This window comes from Anolis sagrei, chromosome 1 (genome assembly GCF_037176765.1).
Source record: "Anolis sagrei isolate rAnoSag1 chromosome 1, rAnoSag1.mat, whole genome shotgun sequence".
Classification (NCBI taxonomy): Eukaryota; Metazoa; Chordata; class Lepidosauria; order Squamata; family Dactyloidae; genus Anolis; species Anolis sagrei.
In genome coordinates, this window is record NC_090021.1 from 288,080,251 (window position 1) to 288,096,116 (window position 15,866).

At 41.9% G+C, this 15,866-nt stretch overlaps 1 protein-coding gene across 3 annotated transcripts in view; it reads right to left on the reverse strand.

Moving 5' to 3' along the window:
• Positions 1 to 13,211, reverse strand: part of MAPKBP1 (mitogen-activated protein kinase binding protein 1) — a 139,409-nt gene extending 126,198 nt beyond the window's left edge. For all 3 annotated transcript variants that reach the window (XM_060760807.2, XM_060760816.2, XM_060760814.2), the window contains exons 1-2: positions 12,913 to 13,211; positions 8,349 to 8,727 (exon numbers count right to left, since the gene is read on the reverse strand). In XM_060760807.2, the coding sequence (XP_060616790.2) occupies positions 8,349 to 8,465 (117 nt within the window). In that variant the 5' untranslated portion in view covers positions 8,466 to 8,727; positions 12,913 to 13,211. The remainder of the gene's footprint in view (positions 1 to 8,348; positions 8,728 to 12,912) is intronic.
• Positions 13,212 to 15,866: the final 2,655 nt, after the last annotated feature.

Sequence of the window (15,866 nt, forward strand, 5' to 3'; positions counted from 1 at the left end):
AATCGTTGCTTCATATAACGCAGAAACTGGGACTGTTTGCCTTTAAAAAAAAAGTCCCTGTGGGAGACTGTAGTGTTAAGTTACTAGCGTGGCATGTTCATCTCACAAAACTATACATGTTGCAATTTTTATATTTGATATTCTAAATGCCCATGCTGCAAAACTTGCATTTACAGAGCTTGGAGAGATGAGCTCCACAAGAGGACAACAAACATAGCTTTTGAACTGAACAAAGAAGGTGCTCAATATCTGTACAGTGGGTCTTTAGTATCCACAGGGGTTTGTTTGTAGGGCCCTCATTGATATCAAAATCCATAGATGCTCAAGTCCTATTATATACAATGGTGTAATAACATGGTGTCTCTTATATAAAATGATGAAGTGAGGTTTACTTTTTGGAATATATTTTTTAATATTTTCAAGCTATGGATGGTTGAATTCTTGGATACAGAATCTGTGGATACGGAGAGCACTTCTTCTGTGCTTCTTTAATTTTGGAAAGCACTCTATGCATCTTTGGGGAATTATCTTCCTCTGGGTTCTTAGGAAAGTTGAGTACTTGATCCACTATATATATATATTTCTTCTTTAAGTGAAAAGTTTGCCCTTTCCAGCTAATAGCTGGTCCATCTCTCCTTCCTTTCATTAGACCAGGAGTAGAAAAACTTTTTTTAAAAAAATCACATCACTTTTGGATAATGTGCCAAAGGAGGCAAGCTGATGATAGGGGCAGAGTTAAGAATGAGAGTCAACTTCCAGATCAACTTCCTCACCACCTTACCAGTGTCTGCTCCTCTTCTCTCTCTCTACACTGTCCACCACTCAGTAAACTGCCCAGGAACAAATAGCTAATTTTTGCAGACTTTTAAATTGGTAGCTTAATGGCCACTTTTAAAATTAGATTCAGGGTTGCCTTACATTCCATCAAGAATGCCTGTGGTCCACAGAGTTCCCCTCTCTATCATAGAGGCCCATTGATCTATGAATTACGTTGTCAGCTAGAGCACTGAATAAAGTGGTGATGATTTTTCAGGGTGCTTTCAAATTTCTTTCACCTTAGTGTTCCCTTTACAACAGCTTAGTGACAGCAATCTTCATATAGGAAATGGATCCCTGGGTACAGAGTAGTAAATTTTAGAGCTCATTGATATATTGTAGGGAGAAGGAAAATAGTGTTTTCCTCAACTAAATGACATAGACTGCTATATAGCCGTTATGTTTACAACTAGATGCATACTATATAATCATACTATAGGACTTTGGGAGGCCACCTGAGTTTTTTAAATGCACATAAGTGAAACCATGTATATTATATCAGGGGATAAGTGGGCCATACTGTACTTTGAATTACAGTTGTCTCTCCACATTTGCACATTTGATTTTAAATGTTCTTTCTAGGAATCTCAAGATTCTCTAATATAATTCTATAGTCAACTTCCAGTGGAGGTTTTGACTACAGAATTTGTTTTGGGGTTTTTTTGGAAGACCAGAAATTACTAGAAAGATGTTTCTCTGAAAAATAGCAATGTCTTTATTTGTGGTTTTTCACTTTCATTGGGATCCAGTGCCCCTAATCTCAGGAAATGCAGAGGACTAACTGTACAGCTCCTGGCGTCCCATAGGCAGCACAGGATTCTGAGATATATAGTCCAAAATGTAATATTCCCAACCTCATCCTGTTTGAACTGGCTTCGAATGTACATGCTTCTTCTACACGTCCAAATCTTTTCTGAAGATTACAAGCCAGTATTGTGAATAGGAGCCAGCTGGACACAATGCAGCTCTTCATCTTCTTTCCCTGCCTTCCTCAGTCTTGCAAACAGGCTTCTCTGATCACTTTCCAAAATGCTCTCGAAGACAAAGAAGGTACCACACTGACTGGGAAGTTCGCCACCAAAGCCCCAGTCATTAATTAGGAAGCAACCCTGCATCCTTTTCTAAACAAACTACAGCACTTGGACACCAAGAGAGAAAAACATACACACACTTGCTCAGTTACCAGTGCTAAAACTGAGTAAATTGAAATTAACCAAGCCTAAAGGGCATCCGTCAGGCAGGAAAAGAACAGGCATAGTCTCAGGCTAGTCTAACTTTGTGAGATTAGTTTCCCACTATAAAATGCAGTCAATCAATTCACAGTTCCGTTTTACCAAGCTGTAAAGATGATTCCATTATTTCAATGTATTGTTATATTTTAAATAATATTATGCTTAATCAGATTGGGGGGCATATGAAGAGATTGATATGTGTGTTCTAGTCAACTCTGGCTTATAGCTACCTTAATCTAGGGCTTTCTTACCAAGATTTACTCAAAGAAGATTTTCCATTGCTTTTCTCCCAGGCTCAAAGAGAGTGATTTACCTAAGGTCACACAGTGCGTTTCTGGGCAATTTAAACCCTGGTTTCCTCCGGCACTGCAATCACCACACTATACTGATCATTCCTTAATATTCCTTTCTGGATTTCAGCAGAGGTGGGAAATCTCTCTTGCCTTCATGTAGCAGGCAAAGGAAAAGCATGAGCAACAATATAATAATAGTAATAATAATAATAATAATAATAAGAAGAATCCACCCTATCTTCCCGAAGGGACTCAGGGCAGATTCCAATCCCAAAAAGGCAAAGGCACAAAAACAAGGCTTGGGTCATGCAAATCAATCAGTCATGAGGTTTTCTTGATGAAGTTCCACCACCTTGTTTGTCCTATTCAATTTACTTACTAGATTGCAAGGTGTGTGGGATGTTGTGATAAGCTTTTCCCCCCCAATATGGAAATGTGTGCATTTTGCATGTCTTTTTACATAGACTGAAGCATGTTTGACTGCATTTTAATAATGTATATTTTTGAAGTATACGTATAGTTTCATATTTGTTTCCGTCTCTCCATTGTTTTAAATTGTCAGCATCTTTACTCAAGTATATTTTAAGTGTACACATGGAATTAGCAGCTAAGAAGGCAAACAACTCCAATGACTTCAAAGTGCTGAATCAGTTCTGCTAAAGCTAAAGCTCTGGGTTGTGACCTGGCTAACCTACTTTTCAAATGGCTTTCACGGCTGGCAGCACCCAGAGAGTTAGCATTACAGATGACAAGGCAGAGAATTAAGAAATATTTTTGAAATGGTCCTTCATAAAACATTATAACCAGAAACACCACTCTTTTTGACAGTAGTACCTTAGCCTGAACAGCACTACAGAAAGGGGCTGCTATATTTAATGCTTCTCCCTAAAAGAAATAAAGCCTTGTGTATTTAAAAATGTAGAATACATGGCCAGAACCCTGTAGAGCAGTTACGAAGGCAGTATCACAATTATACCTGCTACATATACACTGTAAAAGACTTCCAAACCCCACTTATCACTCATCCGACTATGGGGCTGACGGGAGTGAATTCCCTTATCAATTAAGACATGTCTGGATGACATTCCCAAATCCTATTGCACAATATTTTTGAACTTTCTGGCGGTAAGAGCCATTTGGCAGTGGAATACACTGCCTTATTTATTATTTATTTACCTCATTTCTACCTTGCCTTTCTCACCTCTCAGAGGACACATGTCAGGGGACATGACATCATCATGTGATGATGTCCTCCTCTGAAAGTTTTTAAGAAGAGGTCCATTGGCCATCTATCAAGGGTGCTTTGATTGTGTGTTGCTGCATGGCAGAAGGGGATTGGGCTGGATGGCCCTTGCGGTCTCCTCCAATTCTATGATTCTATGAGACCAACTAAGTTTTAGCATGAGTGAGATTTACAAAAGGATTCCTTTTCTGCCTGTCACACCAGAGGTCACTCACAGAAGGGGTAGGGACAACAAAAATAAGTACCCACATCAATCCTAGCAGTCACTTACTGGTTTGTGGGGACTGGGAGGAAGAGTGGGCCTGGCTGAAATCCCATAATTACAGTGCTAGGATTCTGCCATACATTTTTATATATGAAGAAACTTCTCATATATCCTTTGCTACCTGGCCTTAAACTCCAGAAACAGGCAAAAAAGAAACAAATATATAGTAAATGGAGCGCCTCAAATGTCACCACCTGGCTCACAGTACAAGGGACAATAGAGTGATCATAGGCTACTGACAGACCCTAATGGATTTATCATATGGAGGTAGCAGACTGATAATGCATAGTACATAATGGCATGCAATGGGGACTGTTGCTGTGCTGGTTTGTCACCTCTGTGCAATAAAGTCTCCAGAAAAGTACTGGTTACTGTTTTGCAGACAACTGCATAATATGAAAGGATAATCCCGGAGTTAGTCAGAGGGGTCCTGCAATCAAAGTGTGTGTATCCAGTCAACTTCACAGGACTATTTCTGAATAATTGCCAATATCAGATGTAACACTCTGCCTCAAATGAGTTTATTTTGAGAAATCTCAAACAACAAAGTACTCTTCCCCCACTCCTCTTTCTACTTTTGCATTGCAACTCTATTTTTTTAAATTAAGAGACACTTTGTCCTTCAAATTACCTCAATAAAACTGATCCAGTTTTAAAATACCTTTGGAAGAATGAAGATCCAAGAAAGTGCTACAAACACCAAGAAAGTGCTACAAACATCCACAGAACAGATTTTAAAAAAACAAAAAAAAACCTCTCACAAAACCCAACAAGCTATACTGTGAAAACTCACACTTCTTTAGATCAATCTGGAAAAGAACAAAACAGACATCAAATTGAAAGGTAGCACAAGATATAGGGATTTTACAGAACACTTAGGGATTTTACAGAACACATTAGAAACATGCATGCCTCATGCACTAGTAATTTATTTGTTTATTGAATGCATATCCCCCTTACTTTCCAAAACAGGAATCAATGATGTGAATCCTGTTGATGCTCTAGAATACCTAAGCTGAAGCTGACTACTTTTAATCTCTACAGAACATAGATTCTTGAAACTGAACCTCTCATGAAACATAAACTATTTGTGCCAGGAAGAGGGCCTGAAGAACTGTTGTCTACATCAATGACATCAAATGTAATGCATTACAGTTACACGTCTTACCACAGTACACCCAAATCCAGATGCCAAGATGACTAAGCCACACACAAACAAAGCTCCCTTCAAAAGGTATGGGAAAAAATACAACCCATCTGTTCACCTGCAATTCTTTTGAGGAACTCAATTTATTCTCTAGATGATTCAGCTCTAAACAGGTGTTCTTTTAAATTGTACCTGAAAGTCCATAACTCTTCCATTGTGGTACATTCTTTAATACATAATGTACCATACCATATACTATAACTGTCCCAGTTTGGCAGGGACTTTTGAAATGACCCAGATCTTTCTCCTTTCATTGGTGCAAACTGAGTTCAAAGTGCAAAAGTAGTTTGTGCTCAATCAAGGGGGAGAGGAAGGATGGTATCTTTCCCTTCCCAGTAGGATCAGCAAAAACACACTGATACAAGCTTATGTTAGCTTTCATGTTCTTCCTAACTATTAACTTCTACCATCTTGCCCACTCTAGAATATGCAGCCTTAATTATAATTTCCCTGGTCAGTAGCTTTTTTGCAAGCAAGGAGAAGTGTGTGACAATGATTCTAACATTAAAGTGGCACCTGAAATACAAAAAAAAAAAAAATCTACCATTTATAGGAATTGAGCTTCTTGGCTTTAGAGCTACAATCACACCACTCTCATTCACAAATAAGTCCCATTCCATCCAATGGGCTTTTCTTTTCTGAGTAAATATGTGTATGACCACATGCAAAACTATTTAAATACAAGCCATGTCTTGTATTACATGTTAGTCTTCTTAGACAACACAAGGCATTTTACTCAGGTATCCATTACTAATCATAACTTGCAATTACACACAATTATCATGATTTTACAGATGCAGAAACAGAGGCACTACTTCTGTATGTATGTGTTTTGCCATTGGAATGCAATTAGGCAGTGGCACTATACCCAGGAATTTGAATTCCTAACTCCCTACTCTAATCACCACAAAGTATGGCAAAGCTGGTTGTTCTCTTTAATTGACTACACAAATTAAACACATTTACCCTGCTAGGGAAAACACACTCATGGTTGTTGAGGGGTTTTGTTTTGTTTTGTTTTGTTTGGTCGGGCATTAAACTGAGGACAGCAAACTCAGGATGATGTCAAAGGGGGAAAACTTGGCCATTAAAAAATCAAGAGAAAATGCATGCAACCACAGTCTTAGCACCTTGATACTTTTTATCCTACTAATTGACCTGATCTAGCCATATAACCACAACAAGTTGTAATAACAAAGGATGCATCTATTCACTTGAAAAGCAGGAGGTTATCACACACTGTTGTTCTTAAGAGATAATCCAAAAGGCATGAGAAATGCCTAGGAAAGGAAAGTAGCCTGATTTCTCACTTGATTTCTATAGGATCTAACAAGGCCTACACAGTCAACTTTCAATCATGAGTTTTGATTTGCATTCAGTTACCACTATATGTCAATTATGAGGCTGTATTTAATGTAAGTTTTCATATCTCTGTGTGGGTGAGTGTGTTTATCAATGAAATTTAGTACTTTTTTGTATTTTAATATTAATTTGTTTTCGAATTTGTTGTACCTCGCCTCAAGCCATCAGGAGAGGCAGGTAATAAATTATTATTATTACTACTACTACTACTACTACTACCATGGAAAGCAAGTGAGGAGTTTCACCCAATATCTTCACTTCCACTGACTGAAAAACAATGCACCCAGCATTCCATGGAGTATTTTCTGGAAGATACAACTTTTAGTGCAAAGCTGGGCAAACTCTGGCCCTCTAGATATTGGTAGGTTCTAATTCCCAGCTGCAGCAAAAAACCAGCTTGTGCAATGGTGACGGAATTTGGAAGCAGTAGTGAACCGAAAGCTTAATCTAGAATACAGTCCCCACCAATGATTTAGATCAGTGGAGTCCAACCTTTGGTCATCCTGGTGTTTGGGACTCAAGTTCCCTGATGCCCAAGCCAGCTTGTCCAATGGTCAGAAATTCTGGGAGCTGAGGGCCCAAGGTTGAACATCACTTCTTTAGACATGCTCAAACAAGCAACAGTATTTTCTTTCAAGCAGGGTTACATACAGTTTCAATCAATGTTCTGAAGGCAACAGCATTAAAGTCATGTCTCCCAAGGCAAACAAAAACCAAAACCAGGGATGAGAATAATGAAGTCCTCCTGATCTTTTTGGGCTGCAATCTTCATCCAACAGTGAGGAATGCTGGGAGAAACAATTCAATACCAAGAAAGTCACACAATTCCCACCCCCCCACCCCCCACCCCCATCTTAGGGTTCTTTCCCTTGACACACTTACAGTTGGTCCTCCACATTTGCAGATTTGATTAGTATGGTTTCTCTAGGAATCTCTAAGTTCTCCAGGGTGACTTTATGGCCAACCTCCACTGGAAACTAAATACAGTCAGATTCCTAGAGAGAACTTCTTGAAGCATTTTTAGTTGCTACAGAATGATTCTACCAGAAGTTAACCACAAAGTCGCACTGGAGGACCTAGAGAGGTGTTCTCTCTTGTTTAAAAAATAGTGTTCTTTGTTCTAAACCCCGCCCCCTTTTGTGGGGCTCTTGTGCTCCTAACCCTAGAAAATGTGGAGGGATAGCTGTATACCACTTGATTCTAATTTGACTGCCCTGGTTACATACTTTGCAATCTTTGAATCTGTATTTTAGTGAGGGACTAGGAGGAGATCTCTGGGCTTTGAAGTCTGGTGGCCCCTTCCTAAACAATTATTTTATTATTATTTACTTTATTTATATACCGCTTTTCTCAGCCCTCAGGCGACTCAAAGCGGTGAACAACATCAATACAAAACATCACGAGACAAGTATAAGGCAATTAAAAACAATTGTAACAGAAATAATTAAACATCCATATATCAATCATTAGCGCCTCAACAGTAAAATCAGAATCCAGTCTCATCATCCATTAGTCCGTATTCCTATGTTCAATTACACTGTTTAATCAAATGCTTGTTCGAACAGCCAGGTCTTCACTTTCCTCCGAAACACCAGCAGAGAGGGGGCCGATCTGATATCTGCAGGCAGGGCGTTCCACAGCCAAGGGGCCACCACTGAGAAGGCCCTGTCTCTCGTCCCCGCCAAGCGCGTCTGTGATGCAGGCGGGACAGAGAGCAGGGCCTCCCCAGATGATCTTAGTGTCCTAGCCGGTTCATAGGAGGAGATGCGTTCGGAGAGGTCAATCCCATGATCGCATTAGATGGAACCATGGCAGAGTGGAATGATAGCCCTCTTATAGCATAGCATGAAAGTTCCTTATGCAAAATTTAGGGGGGTTTTTGAAAGTTTTTTGTGAGCTACAAAAAAAACTTGAGCACTTGCGCACTTACTTTTGAACTGATGTCTTCCCGCTTGTTCCCCGGCTTGCTCCTGCGCAGTTTGATAGAGGGAGATCGAAGTAGGTTCTTTATCCTGCTTGTAATCGTTGATGTTTCCACCGACATCATAATCTCTGTGAGGAGAGAACACTGCCTCTCTCAAACACTATCCACTCCCTGAGCCACTCAAGTGAGCAGCAAACACACAAGTTAAATTGAAGTGGCTAGCCTTGGTGTTTCACATTTCTCTCACACAAATCCTGATTCCAGTCACTCTTCTTTCACTTCATTCTAGGGCTCTTGCTTCAGGGCACAGTTGTTTTACAGCATTCAATTATTACAATTCCAGATTCTTCCTCTGTCCATTCAAAAGGCCCAGATCAATAAAGACCTTTGGGAGAGAGAAAATACCAACGTAAGTCAATAATACATCTTCAAATGCTTCTTAAGTTAAGGAAGAACCACAGGAACCCATGGAATTTCACCAGGGTTTGTGGGAATGATCCCCCCCCCCCCCCATTTAAAGAAGGAGGCAGATTTATAGCCAAGGGATAGTGACGGTCAGGATTTGAAATGTGAACGCTGAACTCAGCCTGAATCAAACCTTGGTACTTGGTATGGGAAATAACATAAAAGAGATTAGTTGATACAAAAGAATAGCAGAGTAGAATCCAGACCAAAGTTCAAGAGATTGCCCACATTCCTAGAAGACACGCTGGATGTAATCACAGTAAATTGTGGGAGTTTGACACCACTTTGACTGCCATGGCACAATTCTGGAATTTGCTGTTTTGTGAGATATCATATTTACTTAGCCTCCTAGCAAAGTGCAAAGAGTTGGTTATGACCATTCAAATCCTATATAGTTTGGGTCAAGGTTACTTACAGCATTGACTTCTTCTGTACAATCTGCCCCATAGATCCAGATCCTATGGGGAAGATTTATTTCAACCACTCAGAACACGACTGATCACCCCTAGAGGATCTTTTCATCAGCCACCCCTAAATGGGGATGACCTGCCAGAAGGGATTTGACAGCTAAATGAGCTATCAGAATTTAAAATACAATTAAAGACCTATCTCTTCTGACAGACTCCCCCAGTCAATTTTAAACCATTAATTTTAAATTAGCATTTTATTGGTATGAATTACTTTAATGTGCTTTAATCTTACATCTATGTTTTCTAATACGTTTAATATGTTGTAACGGTCTTAAGATTTTATCCATGTATATGGTCTTACGCTTTTATCTATGTATTGACTGTGTGTTCCTGCATGGCAGAATGGGGTTGGACTAGAACAGTATTCCTCAACCTTCCTAATGCCGTGATCCCGTAATATAGTTCCTCGTGCTGTGGTGACCCCCAACCATAAAATTATTTCCATTGCTACTTCATAACTGTAATTCTACTACTGTTATGAATCCTAATGTAAATATCTGATATGCAGGCTGTATTTTCATTCACTGGACCAAATTTGGCACAAATACCCAATACGCCAAAATTTGAATACTGGTGGGGTTGGGGGGGATTTATTTTGTCATTTGGGAGTTGTAGTTGCTGGGATTTATAGTTCACCTACAATCAAAGAGCATTCTGAACTCCACCAATGATGGAAATGAACCAAACTTGGCAGACAGAACTCCCATGACCAACAGAAAATACCAGAAGGGTTTGGTGGGCATTGACCTTGAGTTTTTGAGTTCTAGTTCACCTACATCCAGACAGCATTGTGGACTCAAACAATGATGGATATGGACCAAACTTGGCACGAATACTTAATATGCCCAAATGTGAATACTGGAGGAGTTCAGGGAAAATAGACCTTGACATTTGGGAGTTGTAGTTCCTGGGATTTATAGTTCACCTACAATCAAAGTGCATCCAGAACCCAACTAACAATAGAATTGGTCCAAACTTCCCACATAGATCCCCCATGGCCAACAGAAAACACTGTGTTTTCTGATGGTCTTTGGCGACCCCTCTGACACCCCCCTAGCGCCCCTGCCCCGGATCTCGACCCCCAGGTTGGGAAACTCTGGACTAGAAGATGGTCCTTGCGGTCTCTTGCAACTCCGTGATTCTATGAAAATGTATTATTATAGTAAACTCTCAATTAACCATAACTCAAACAATTGGAACTTTCAAGCAACTGGCAAAAAATCAAAGAAATAATACTTCATTCACAAAATTATTTTAATAATACAATAAAACTGTGTTACATTAAGGTTACTGTCATATGTTTTCATTTGCTTTTTGTTACTGTATTTCAATATCCAATCAATAGGAAGTATGGTATGGTTTGATTAGAGAATCAAGCTTATTTTTAATAGTAACTCTCAAGCAACCAGAAACTACATGCATTCAACATTTACCAATCCACATGGACACCAGTCAAGGGAGAGTCTACCCTATTAGCTGTAGTACAGCAAACTACAAATCCCAGAATTCTACTGCGCGAGCCATGGCAGTTAAAAGTCATGTCAAACTGTTATAATTCTGCATTGTGGTCTGAAGTAACAATGCATGCACACCTTGCTGCAGTCTTTAAACTGGCAATAACAGAAAACAGAAGCCAGCCCTACAATCAAAGTCTGGCAGCCAGATGAAGACAGCAGCATTTTCATGCAGGTTTTCTATTTCAACCTTCAGCGTATATACACTTTTTTGCACACACACACACACACACCCCGCCTACCCTTATCCCTTCTTGATGGAGGGGAAAATCACCAGGTGCCAAGAGAAGCAGAAGCCTCAGGCCTCAAACCCTCTTATTCTTTTGGTGACAAAGCTCAGTAAAGGTAGAAAAGCTCAGCAAATACTTTCCAAATTCCCTGGAAGACATTCACAGTGCCTTTGACTCCTCCTGCCCACAAAGGCAAGAATTGCAAGTCAGCAGCGCAGAGGGAGAATAAACCAACCTTAAGCATAAGGAGGAGAAAGCTGAAGAGTCTACCAGAAAACTATATATATGTGTTTGCCTTCTTTTTGTCCCTTTAAAATAGTGTGCGCACCTGTGTTTTAATTTAAAGGGACAGAAAGAATATATGTGTGTGTGTGTAGCGACAGAAGGGAGACATAGTGGGTATATTTATAAAAAGTAAAGGTTCCCCCTGACATTAAGTCTAATTGTGTCTGACTCTGGGGTGGTGCTCACCTCCATTTCTAAGTTGAAGAGCTGGCATTCTCCGTAGACACCTCCAAGGTCATGTGGCCGGCATGACTGCATGGAGCGCCGTTACCTTCCCGCCGGAGCGGTACCTATTGATCTACTCACATTTGCATGTTTTTGAACTGCTAGGTTGGCAGAAGCTGTGGCTAACAGCGTGAGTTCACCCCACTCTCCAGATTCGAACCACCAAACCTTTCAGTCAGCAAGTTCAGCAGCTCAGCAGTTTAGCCCGCTGTGCAGGGGGGGGGGGCGCTCCATGCAGTCATGCTGGCCACATGACCTTGGAGGTGTCTACGGACAATGCTGGCTCTTCGGCTTAGAAATGGAGATGAACACCACACCCCAGAGTCAGACATGACTGGACTTAATGTCAGGGGACTACCTTTACCTTTACCTTATATATATATATGGGACAGAAAAAGGCTATATATATAGATATAGATAGATATATATCTTAAAGGAACAGAATGAAGGCATTATAAACACACACATATATATGAAACTTAAAGGCACAGAAGTAAGGCACAGTGTATATGTGGATATACACTATATATATACATATATATATATATATATATATAGGGACAAAAGAACATACATATATGTTAGATTGACATCTAAAGAAACAGAATGAAGACATATACAGGGACAAAAAAAGGCATATTATACATATATATACACATATATACATAATGTGTGTGTGTGTATATATATAGAGAGAGAGAGAGAGAATAGGGCTCCACAGTCACCTACGAACCCACCGCCAGGACACCGAAGTTGGAGGACCATCATCCTCGGACTACGAGGGATCGCCTAAGTAAGTAAGTAATATATAGATACACAATCATATATATATATATAATGTGTATGTGTGTGTGCGTGTGTATATATATGTAATGTGTATATGATGCCTTGTTCCTGTCCCTGTATATGTGTTTGTGTATTTAAACGGACAGAAGGGCTATCTATCTATCTATCTATATATATATATATATATATATATGGGTACAGAAACAAGGCATTATATATACACACACACATATACACTATGCCTTATTTCTGTCCCTACTCACACACACACACACACACACATATATATAATTTAGAGCGTCAGAAGGAAGGCACATTTTCTTATTTTTATCTATAGATTTCGATTTAAATCAGGCATGGGCCAACTTGGGCCCTCCTTCCAGGTGTTTTGGACTTGAACTCCCACCATTCCTAACAGCCTCAGGCCCCTTCCTTTTCCCCCTCAGCCGCTTAAGCGGCTGAGGGGGAAAAGGAAAGGGCCTGAGGCTGTTAGGAATGGTGGGAGTTCAAGTCCAAAACACCTGGAAAGAGGGCCCAAGTTGGCCCATGCCTGATTTAAAGAGACAGGCAGGAATGAATCCCAAACCTTTGTTACCTGGGCGAAGAGGCAGCCTGGCTTTAAGGGCGGGAGAGGGACGACGGGAGAGAGGCTTTCCCCTCCTGGATGTCCATCCCTGCAGCCCGGCCTTCCTCCTCTGGAAAGGCTTCCCAATCCAATCGTAGAGAGCTGCTTCGGGGAGCGATAGGGAGAGGAGGCGGTGCGGGGAGAGAGAGAGAGAGAAGCCTTCAAACCACTCGGAGAAGCAGTCTGTCAGGGATTTCAAAAATGCAGAGGGAGGGAGGAAGCGGTGGCGCAACGCGGGTCCATTCCAGCCCTTCCTCCGCCTCCTTTCCTTCCTTGCAGGCTCGGGGCTCCCTTCTTCCCTCCCGCTCCGTGCTTCCCCTCCCGTCGTCTCTCGGCGTCTGGCTGCGGGATTCACCCTGACAGCTCCCAGCCAGCCAGAGTCCGACGCGGCTACGGTGGCCCACGCGGACCAAATCGCTAAACCGAGGGAGGAGGAGAGCGCTGCGAAGGGAGGGAGGGGGAAGAGCGGCAAATCTGCCAAGAGGAAAAATCTGCATCGAGAGAAAGGGTGGGCGCTTCAAGGTCCACCCCCCTGGAAGGAAGAATGCGGTTGTTTTTTTTTCTGGAGAAAGAAAAGCTCAGCACCATCACACGCTCAACACACCCCCTCCGATTGCCTCCTCTACACTGTAGAATTAACGCAGTTTGACACCGCTTGAAGTGCCACGGCTCATTCCTATAGAATCCTTGGAGTTGTAGCATGGATCTTTGTCTTTACTCTCCTGGTTTGTTCTTGGAAGGTAAAGACAAAGATCCGAATCCGGGGAGTGGGGTGAGCTCACGCTGTTAGCCCCAGCTTCTGCCAACCTAGCAGTTCGAAATCCTTGGAGTTGTAGCATGGATCTTTGTCTTTACTCTCCTGGCTTCTTCTTGGAAGGTAAAGACAAAATCCGAATCCGGAGAGTGGGGTGAGCTCACGCTGTTAGCCCCAGCTTCTGCCAACCTAGCAGTTCGAAAAAACACGCAAATGTGAGTAGATCAATAGGCACCACTCTGCCGGGAAGGTAACGGCGCTCCATGCAGTCATGCTGGCCACATGACCTTGGAGGTGTCTATGGGCAACGCCCGCAATTCGGCTTAGAAATGGAGGGGGGCACCAAACCCCAGAGTCAGACACTGGAATTAATGTCAGGGGAAAACCTTTACCTTACCTTGGAGTTGTAGCTTGGATCTTTGTCTTTACTCTCCATGCCAGCCACATGACCTTGGAGGTGCCTATGGACAAAGACGGCTCTTCGGCACCAACCCCCAGAGTCGGACACAACTAGACTTAATGTCAGTGGAAAACCTTTACCTTTACCTAAAGACAAAGATCCACCCAGAGGAAAAGTTTTCTTACCATGCATCGGGGAACCACTCAGGCATGTAGCGGGGGGGGGGGGGGGGCGCTCAGGGAACTTCAGCCCCCCCCCCCCCCCCCCCCCCCGAAATTCTCATGGTGGTTCGCAAAAAGGCCTTACTGGTGCATTACTTAAACTGTTATGTTTATTCATATCATTATCTCATCACCATACTCAATATATCCCATATGCATGGGGGTATTGGGGTAATGATACAAAAGGTTTGCTAGGCTAGACCCTCTTTCACTCAGACTCAGCCCCCCCCCCCCCGACCCTTCCCCCTGAAAAAAATTCAGCCCCCCCCCCCCCCCGAAAGAAAATCCTGGCTATGGGCCTGAGTCAACTGATCACATAGGGAAGCTGATGAGGAAACACAACCTACAACAGTATCTACAGACCCACTAAGAATATCCAGTGCTAATCCGTGATCAATTGCATATATTCCATATTGAAAATTGCTGCACTGCCTTGTTTTTCAAAAGCCTGCTCCCAGAGCCAGGTTTTTACTCTTCTTCTGAAGGTTAGGAGAGAGGGGGCTGGTCTGATGTCACTAGGGAAGGAGTTCCACCACTGAGAAGGCCCTGTCCCTCATCTCCACCAGCCACATTTGCAAAGAAGGTGGGATTGAGAGCAAGGCCTCCACAGATGATCTTAGTGTCTGAAGTGGTTCATAGGAGGAGATACGTTCAGACAGGTAGACTGGGCTGTAAATGTTTATGGCTTTATAGACTAAAGCCAGCACTTGAATAGTATGGGGCATAATATTAGTTAGGGCTAGTTTTAATTTTAACTCTCAAGCAACCAGAAACTACATTTATCCAGCATCTACCTATCTCCATGGGTGCCGATTAACTGTACTTTACTGTACTTTCTTCCAAATGCAGTTCAGCAATAAGACCTGCCATTTGATCGCAGTATATAGACCAGGGCTTGAGAATTACAGCCCTACAAATAGTGTGTTTAAATTCCTATCAGCCCTTGCTAGTATTGCCAATGGAGAGGAATGATGGGAGTCATGGGGCCCTAAGCTTCTCCCCTCTTGATATGAACCACCTTGAGTTGCTGATAGGCTGAGAAAGGCGGTATACAAATACAGTAAATAAACTATGTATGTTGCATAAAACCTCTAAGATTCCAGCAATGAAATTGATGCATGGTGATTATTGACATAGAATCACAGAGTTGGAAGAGACCATGTGGGCCATCCAATCCAACCCCCTGCGAAGAAGCAAGAAAATCACATTGAAAGCACCCCTGACAGATAGCCATCCAGCCTCTGCTTAAAAGCCTCCTAAAAAGGAGCCCCCACCACACTCCAGGGCAGGGACTTCCACTGCTGAACAGGTCTCACAGTCAAGAAGTTCTTCCTAACGTTCAGGTGGAATCTCCTTTCCTGTAGTTTGAAGCCATTGCTCCGTGTCCTAGTCTCCAGGGCAGCAGAAAACAAGCCTGTTCCCTCCTCCCTATGACTTCCCCTCACATATTTATACATGGCCATCATGTCTTCTCTCAGCCTTCTCTTCTTTAGGCTAAACATGCCTGGATCTTTAAGCTGCTCCTCATAGGGTTTGTTCTCCAGACCCT